General features: G+C 45.3%; 1 protein-coding gene across 1 annotated transcript; it reads right to left on the reverse strand.

Annotated features, from left to right (window-relative positions):
- Positions 1-1477: 1477 nt before the first annotated feature.
- Positions 1478-3502, reverse strand: LOC111140187 (PWWP domain-containing protein MUM1L1-like). The gene has a single exon (XM_022492522.1). The coding sequence runs from the start codon at positions 3500-3502 to the stop codon at positions 1478-1480; it is 2025 nt and encodes a 674-aa protein (XP_022348230.1).
- Positions 3503-9459: the final 5957 nt, after the last annotated feature.

Genomic DNA, 9459 nt, shown 5'->3' on the forward strand with positions numbered 1-9459 from the left:
CACACACACACACACAAATCACGTGGCCATATGAATACATAACATGGGCCTGCGAGGGACAGTTGATTCCCTCTAAGAATAAAAATGCACTCAGGTTCGTGTTAAACCTTCAGTGTTTTCTTTCACACAAAGTTTTTAAAGTAAACTAGCTTTTGTGACATTTTCTCCCCCCCTCAAAAAATGTTGTTTCAAGTTAGGATAACAATTCATGGACTTCAGAATTCATCTTGTAGTTAGAGATGTTTCGTTGTATTCTGACAACAGCCATGTTTAGCCCCATGGAGGATTTCCTGTTGCCCGTTTCGGAGTTCCCAGATCCTTGTCCATCTATATTGCTCAAGCAGCCTAGTGGGACTTACCAGGCTGCCTTTATGACCGCTGGAACCTGTGAGGGCTCATCAGCGAATAAGTCAGAAGAGAAAGCTTGCTTGGTTTGAGACAATGACTGTGTTTTAGGGGACACAGGTCCAGAGCAAAGCGCATGCTTCCCTACAATGTGTGCCACTTAGATGGGCTCCTAGCAGTGAGCCTGGACTACCTAGGCCTCAAACAGCTAAGCTTTGTGTATGATTACTCTCGTTGTCTTCCACATGGGGATAAACCACCATGTGTAAAGCATCCGGTCAGTTAGGAAGACAGCCAGGAGCCTGTTTTAGGAAACCCTTTAGCTATCCAACAAGAGCTACTTCCCTAAGTGGAATCTGAGGGAAGCGTCGAGTCAGCAATCTTGCACAGGCTGACAAAAGCTTTCCTGCACGTTGAGATTTCGTTCATCCACATGTGGACTGCGGGCAGATGACCCATGAACTTTGGATTCCAGACTGCTTTTCCAAGAACCATTTGAAGGTAGTGGCAATATATAGAAAACAAAACAGCTCTGCTGTTGGCTTCGCCCCGCAGGGCTATTTTTCCAAACAGATGAGCATGGCAGATCAAATTTAGGAATTACCTTGAGAAGGCGATCAGATCATTTATACTGAGGCCTTGCGGAAAGAATGAGAAATCCATGTGATGTTTCTGTAAACACCTATCTGAGATTTTAAAAACGATCGTGGCTCGATGTCTGACACAAGGGGTCTTTCACGTAGTAAAAGAATGTGCCTCCTATATTAAAATATGAAGCACTGTCAAAAGCAACGTTATGAAAACATCTGGATAATTACACGTCCAAGCAAGTAGCGGGAAGTACAACTGTTTGCAGCACTTAACATATTAGTTAAACCTACAAACTAACAAACAAATTAACAGGTTAACAAACTAATTAACAAGTTAGTTTGTGAAGCATTTGGGAACCAGACATGATGACGGCCGTGCTACCCACAGGTGCTAGAGATGGATCCAAAAGGAGTGCAGCATGTTCCCAGGGCCGCAAATTTACAGAATGTAATTTACATGCCGTACAGAATGGAAGGATCACACATTTCATACAGACGGGGCAGTGAGAGGTCTCCCTGCTAAAGTGTGGGCACAAGAAGAGTTATTTAGCTTTGCCCCTTGTCGCCGCTGTCTTTCTCATTCCCTTTAGAATATTTTTATCAAATAGCTCTTTTTCCCGGTAATGCACCGGTGGCCCCTTTAGGTACTTTTGTTCTGCCTCCTCGTAACCTAATCCATCAAGTGCAGCAATTGAACAAATGATTGCTTCTGGCAGAAGAACTTCCAGAACAAAACTCACCTTGTCATCTCTTGCCAGAGTCAGCATTTTCTTGTCTATCTGTTTGTAGATTTCTTGTAAATGTCTTACCACGACATCCAACTGGTCTTCATCCTCCAGGTATGTTTCAATGCAGATCACGTACCTGCTTGAATTCAGAAATGATGCCAGCCACCTGGACTGCTTCCTGCCTTTGACGATGTCCAGGAGGTGGTGATCGGCTCCCTTTCTTTTCACAATGAAGTCCACGAGCTTCTGGTTGGCTCGGTCCCGAGCAGCCCTCATCCGGTCCGGGAGAATTTTCTTGTGGGGCCTCCTCCCACCCAGGGAGGCCTCCTCCTCAGAATCTTCCAGGTCGGCATAATTAACCTTTGGGAAGTCGATCTCCACGTCCCCGTCCTTGATGGCTTTCCTAATTGGGTAACTGATATCAGCAGCATAATAGTCCAGGAAAGAGCCTGCAAAAGACCCACGACCGAGCCCTTCTCTGTAGTGGGAAATCAGGGAGAAACACCAGTTCACACTTTGCTCGTACACTTTCCCGGCTCTCTTCATTAGTTTTTCCTTCTCCTTACAGTCCAGATGTTTTAATCTTCGAAGAGGAACTTGAATGCCACTCATGTCACAGGGCATGTTTGCCTCAATCAAAAGCACCCTTGCAGTCTGCTCTGTTTGGCTGACACTCTTTACCACTGCTGGCCAAAATGGGTGATTCTGAAATTTAAACCAGACCATCATTCCTCCTTCAATGGGACAAGGCTCTTGTGGAAAAGCCATGCTTATCGGTTGCCCCATTTCCTTGCCGACATCCTTTCTAATAGCAGTGGTGGAGTTAACGGCCTTCGAGCTGACTGAAGGCTGAAGTTCTTGCAGCCCTTTCTCAAACTCTAGTACCTGCAGCTTCCTTTTTTTATTTGCGAGACGGAGTGAATAACGCAGCCTCGGGGGAGGGGCACTGGAGGATGCCGCCGCACCTTCCAAGCCTGGCTTCCGGGGACCCTCTCCGTGGTCCTCAACATTCCCGGAGAGGGCAGAGCATTCGGAGGAGACGGCCAGGGTCTTTGGGTAGGTGTCATGGGCCTCTTCTTTCAGAGCCTTGGGTGCAGCGAGGTTGAAACCTGGTGGCGGAGATGGAAGGGTGCCTCCATCTTTAGCACCTGTACCCTCCTCCTTGACGGGGCGATGCAAGGCCCTGACTCTCAAGGTGTGCCTCTTTTCCTTGCCCTCTTTCTCATAATCATCTTCTGCACGTGATGGGAAGTTTGGGTACGCGCTGGAGCTTTGTGAGGGCTCCGCTCGCGTTTTCCTGGGAATAGGCGTGACGGTTCTGTGTGCCTGTGGTTGGCCACCACCGCCTGGGGCGTCCTCAGTCTGTGAGCATACCAGCAGCGATTTGAGTTTTTTGCTTCTCCTAAGACGCCTCAGTAAGCTCCCTTTGGGCTTCCGGAACTTTTTACGAGATCGCTTTTGTGGTCCCCTTTGGGACGCTTTTGTGGTCCCCTTTGTGGTCTCTGGATCATCTGATGCTCTTGCTGGACCCAAATTCGCTCTCTCATTCAGAATCTCTAGGGCCACTGCAAGAGCGTTTCTGTAGGGCACTTCCTGTCCTGGTGGGACACTGGCCTTCGACTCGGCTATCAGCAAGGAGGCAACGTATTCAATTTGAGACTCATTTAGGATCTTTGTGTCTGTGGCTTTCACTTTAATTTTTTCGTCTACTGAGAGTATTTCAACTTCGAGAAAAAGTGCCCCTTTCCTCTTATGTCTTGGTGAGGTCCTAGCTCTGGACAAAACCTTTGCTGGCCAAACGTGGCCTTTCCAATTGCAAAGGACATACTCAGCATCCATTATGATTTGAGATTCCTCTCAAGAGGTAATTAATAGAGGTCGAGATGTCTGGCCATCACACCCACAGGCACGGCAGGTCTTCCCTAAAACAATGCTCTTCACCACACCCTTTCGGCCTTAGGACCGCAAAGGGTTCCCAGCTTGTGTGGCCCGTGCTTCTTCACCTGAATCTCCCAGGTCGCGGGAACTTGTGTTTTGAAGGGACTATGCTGGAGAATACTGGAATGTGGGAAAGGAAAAGAAGAAAAGTATTAGGAAACAAATTCCTTCTGTGAAAGTAGAAGAACAATGGTCAATGAGAATTGATAAGAGCGCAAACAAAGAAATAGAAAGAGTGTGTCTCCGACAGGGGGTAAACCCATGGCAGCTATCGGGTGGAAAAATACAGAAGATACCAGAGGCATCTTATAACCATCCAAACCCAACTTCTTGCCCTGCTTGTTACTACTGCGTATTAAAGAGCGTCTGTATGGGGAGGTGGGTGTCACTTTCCAGATCTCATCTGTGTTACTGGACATCCTGCTCCTTTTGTGCTCCCTGGGGCTCATCCTGGGGGAATGCTTTGGTTTTCCTTTCCTGGTGGGTGCTAATGCCGCCCGGTGCACCCAAGGAAGCCGGGGGTGATCTCCAGCCTACAGACACTGAATGTCAGCACAATATCGTGTTCAGGAGCCTGAGCTTAGAATCCAGAGGCTCACGAAGGTCATCCTGGGGGTTACTGGTACCGTCCTTCGTCAGGATTGCTGCAGGCATGGGCCATTGGCTGCACCGTGTGCATTTTCATTTCTCTGTGGTGGTCGAAAAGGCTGTTCCCCCTGCCCCCGGCACAATTTTGGGTAAGAAAGTGACTGTAGGGCGAGGAGCCAAATTAAACCACACTCCCAATGTCAACATGAAATGATTGCAAATGAAGTGTTTAGTAAAAGAAGAACGTCTTACAGAACACCACGTGGATCGGGGGAGGTGAGGTTCTGTGAGCTGCATCTGTTGATTCACACACTCCAACTGCTTGTCCGGCAGACCCTTGACTCTGTTCTGTGCTTCTGAAGTGCACTGTCCTTCCAGGGATCGAATGACATCAACTGTAGATGCCCAGGACCTACCATGTACCTCTAATGTTAATCTAGAAAATCAGAAAAGCAGATGGGAAATTAAGCCAACAAAATGGGGATGGGTTCATCACTTTCCCTTCCCCAACTCTGGAATGCAGGCCATTCTGAAACAGAAAAAAAAAAAATCAGTTAAATCTCATTTATAATGTGGACACGTCTATTTGCTTCCTTCTTTTGCGTTTCCAAAATATTTCGACGTTAAGCTACTTAGTTTAGGCCAGTCCTCCTATTTCAGAACTGTGGGAACTACTGCTTTCATGATAGTCTTCTTGTCTGCCTTGGAAGCACTGATTTAATAGGAGCAGCCGGTGTGTGTGTATGTGTGTGTGTGTGTGTGTGTGTGTGTGTGTGTGTGTGTGTGTGTGGTGTGTGTGTAACAAAAATGGGGTCTATAATGTAAGCGTGTCTTGGTGTTTCTCAAGTAACATTAAATGGGTTTGTAGAGAACACAAAATGGGTGGAGAGATATATACGGGAGGCCATACATTATAGATGCTTACTGTCAGTATGATGGCATATGGGCCTGTCACACGTTTCCTATGCGTCCATACACACATGCCTGCACATATTGCCTAGGACTACCTTTCTTCCCTCAAGCGCACATTTGATCACTGTTTCATGTGAATGCTGATTTTTTGCATGGGTTTTGTGACTCTCTTTACAATGTGGTTTCTCTGGCATTTTAAAAACTTTATTTAAACACATTTCAAACATTTAGATGTGTGTAAGGCCGAAGATGCAGTTGTTCTCTCAATCCCTCTCCCCGCCCCCCAAGAAATACCCTGTTAATGGGTTCTACTTCTCTGTATATACACTGTTCAAATGGGTATTATAACTCACAGATTTGAGCTCCTCCATTATCAGTTTCAAATGATATGTTTCATAGTACAAAATATTATTTCCCTAATAAATGCATGAATGCACAACTTTGTTCACACATACTCATAGGTATAACAAGAAATGTATGGCGACTGACTATACCTACTTTGGGGATAGCCCGCACAAACCTTTTCTTGCCAGAGTGTATGATCACGTGGGTATTGTGTCCTCTGCTTTAGAGAACTCAGTGTGCCCGCTCTCAGAACACAGGTGTCATGTGAGGACACAGAACAAAAGGGAGAAGGAAAAACGGGTGACTCAGCCAACTGCAGTCTCCCTGCAGCAGGACCCGCCAGCCCCTCATACAGGAGTGCCTGAGTCACCTCATCTCCAACCAGATAGCTACCCGTCCCCAAGACACACGCACACAACACACACACACACACACACACACACACACACACACACACACACACGCACTCAGAGTAATGACGTTAGAGGCCCAAGATGCCTGATGTTGATGCATATAATCCATGCTTTCTGCTCTACACATGCATGCAAATGTTTCTGCTTCCGGGGCAGATGTTATTTTTAGCTCCTTTCGGTTCCTTATTTTGAAAATACACATGGAATTATCTAAACTGTTGTTTAAAATTATAAAGTGGGGAAAATGTTAAGCATCAGTAATCTGATCACCTAGGAGGAATGCTAACTGCAACTATATGGGTCCAGAGACTCCCATCATTTTTTATTCTGTTTATACATATTTTCTGTAAGATATTAAAAAGGGCTTTAAAAACCATACCACCTATTTGAATATCCTCTCCTATTCTCATTTGTGTACATCTATCTGTTCAACTAGGAAACACTTTAATGGAGTAACTTTCAGCGGACAACCAAAATGTCAACGGCAGTTAATTCTCCGATGAACAAAGCAATGCACCCTTCAGAGAGGCAATCGGAAGGGAAGGGTGTTAAAGGAAAATATTAAATCCTACATGGCCTTCTCACCATATGCTTTGGCCCATTGCCCAAATAAATTCCATTAAGGGTTGGTACACAATGTTGCAAATGATTTCCCTTTTATCTTTCGTACTAACAGGAGCGCAGCTCTCTTCTTTCCCCCCAAAGATGTATACAGGTGGGTGTATAGACAGAGAGATGACAGATAGATAGAGACAATGATATGTAAATCTTGATCCTCTTTCACACACCAGGAACAATGTATTAAAAACAGAACCTTTGCAGAGAGAGTCAATTATCATATGGTTTCACTTATTTGTGGAGCATAACAAATAGCATGGAGGACAAGGGGAGTTAGAGAGGAGAAGGGAGTTGGGGGAAATTGGAAGGGGAGGTGAACCATGAGAGACTATGGACTCTGATAAACAATCTGAGGGGTTTGAAGGGGCAGGAGGTGGGAGGTTGGGGAGCCAGGTGGTGGGTATTAGAGAGGGCACGGATTGCATGGAGCACTGGGTGTGGTGCAAAAACAATGAATACTGTTATGCTGAAAATAAATTAAAAACAAAAAATCCCTGCACAGCAAAGGAAACAGTCAACAAAACAAAGAGGCAACCCACGGAACGGGAGAAGATATTTGCAAATGACAGTACAGACAAAAGATTGATATCCAGGATCTATAAAGAACTCCTCAAACTCAACGCACACAAAACAGACAATCATATCAAAAAATGGGCAGAAGATATGAACAGACACTTCTCCAGTGAAGACATACAAATGGCTATCAGACACATGAAAAAATGTTCATCATCACTAGCCATCAGGGAGATTCAAATTAAAACCACATTGAGATATCACCTTACACCAGTTAGAATGGCCAAAATTAGCAAGACAGGAAACAACATGTGTTGGAGGGGATGTGGAGAAAGGGGAACCCTCTTACACTGTTGGTGGGAATGCACGTTGGTGCAGCCACTTTGGAGAACAGTGTGGAGATTCCTCAAGAAATTAAAAATAGAGCTTCCCTACGACCCTGCCATTGCACTACTGGGTATTTACCCCAAAGATACAGATGTAGTGAAAAGAAGGGCCATCTGTACCCCAATGTTTATAGCAGCAATGGCCACAGTCGCCAAACTGTGGAAAGAACCAAGATGCCCTTCAACGGACGAATGGATAAGGAAGATGTGGTCCATATACACTATGGAGTATGATGCCTCCATCAGAAAGGTTGAATACCCAACTTTTGTAGCAACATGGACAGGACTGGAAGAGATTATGCTGAGTGAAATAAGTCAAGCAGAGAGAGTCAATTATCATATGGTTTCACTTATTTGTGGAGCATAACAAATAGCATGGAGGACATGGGGAGTTAGGAGAAGGGAGTTGGGGGAAATTGGAAGGGGAGGTGAACCATGAGAGACTGTGGACTCTGAAAAACAATCTGAAGGGATTGAAGAGGTGGGAGGTGGGAGGTTGGGGGAAGCAGGTGGTGGGTATTAGAGAGGGCACGGATTGCATGGAGCACTGGGTGTGGTACAAAAACAATGAATACTGTTATGCTGAAAGTAAATTTAAAAAAAACGATTAAAAAAATCTCTGGAAAGCTGAAAAAAAAAAAAAAACACAGAACCTTTGAATGACACTAAAGTAACCTTTAAAGTAACCCCCCAATCCTCAGAGGGCTTGGATATGAAAATGTGTCCCGAATTTTAGTTTACAGCCATATCAAACATGCCTGCCCAGTAAAAATAAATAGAATAAAACAGAAGGGGAGGGACGCCTGGGTGGCTCAGTCAGTTAAGTCTCTGCCTTTGGCTTGGGTCATGATCTCAGGGTCCTGGGATTGAGTCCTGCATCTGGGCTCCCTGCTCAGTGGGGAGTCCGCTTTTCCCTCTCTCTCTGCCCCTTCCCCCCCCCCCCCCCCCCCCACTTGCCCACTCGCTCTTTCTCTCTCCTCTCTGTCTGTCTGGCTCTCTCTCTCTCTCTTTCTCAAATAAATAAATGAAATATTTAAAAAAGAACCTGGAAGGGAAATGGTACAAACAGCTCCTCCACAATCTATAACTTCACAGTCAATTCCGGACCATCAAGAAATAGAACCCTCAGATGGACCAGCTACGGCATTTAAGTCCTGGTAAACTTGTGTTCTATTCCATTTGCTCCTTGGTTAAGGAATGAAGAGAACTTGATGGCAATGGGTATTTATTTTTTCCAATCAACAGCCATGAGTTCTGGAGAACTATTTTGGAAGCTTTATTCTTCAACTCCTTCCCCAGTAAGGGCTGTATAATCACTTCCAAAGAAAGAAGAAAACAATCCTCTGAAGGTCTTGTCTCAAAATAAGGGCACTTTCCTCGATATAATTCCCATACCACCCCACTCCCCAGAGGCAGGCCTTCTCTCACCTTTACCCCAACACCCACTCATTCCTTCCCTACAATGACTACTTATTTACCGGACTTTGGTTGTTGTTGTTGTTAGAGGGAGCGGGGGAGGGGCATCAGGAGAGGGAGAGAGAGGATCTCAAGGAGGCTCCATGCCTAGTGTGGAGCCCGACGCAGGGCTCAGTCTCACGACTCTGATATCACGACCTGAGCCAAAATGAAGAGTGGGATGCTCAGCCGGCTGAGCCACCCAGGCACCCCTTGGAGTTTCTTTACCTTTTAAAAAAAAAAAAATTTATTTATTTATTTATTTGAGAGAGAGAGAGAGAGAGAGAGAGCACGTGCGCGCACAAGTCGGGGCAGGGGAGGGGAAGAGACAGAGGGAGAAGCAGACTCCCCACTGAACAGGGAGCTAGGTTTTGTGATTTTAAACTGTCCCCCAAACATGTATATCCATAAAAAAAAAAGCTGGCAGTTGCCCCTTTTTATTATAAAGGCACATCTTGTGTAATTTCAGTTATAAAAGAAAATACGTTCTTGCCTATTTTTGCACCTTTCCAGTGCCAGATGAATTCAGCATGAACTTTCACATGTGAAAGTTGTTTTGTTTTGTTTTTTTTAATTTATTTTCAGTGTAACAGAATTCATTGTTTATGCACCACACCCAGTGCTCCAT

This window comes from Enhydra lutris, unplaced genomic scaffold (assembly GCF_002288905.1).
Source record: "Enhydra lutris kenyoni isolate GAN:26980312 unplaced genomic scaffold, ASM228890v2 scaffoldscaffold231, whole genome shotgun sequence".
In the NCBI taxonomy this organism is placed as follows: domain Eukaryota; kingdom Metazoa; phylum Chordata; class Mammalia; order Carnivora; family Mustelidae; genus Enhydra; species Enhydra lutris.

Bases quoted from the DNA above. Each gene is read 5' to 3' on its own strand.
- LOC111140187 (XM_022492522.1), bottom strand. From the start codon at position 3,502: ATGGATGCTGAGTATGTCCTTTGCAATTGGAAAGGCCACGTTTGGCCA.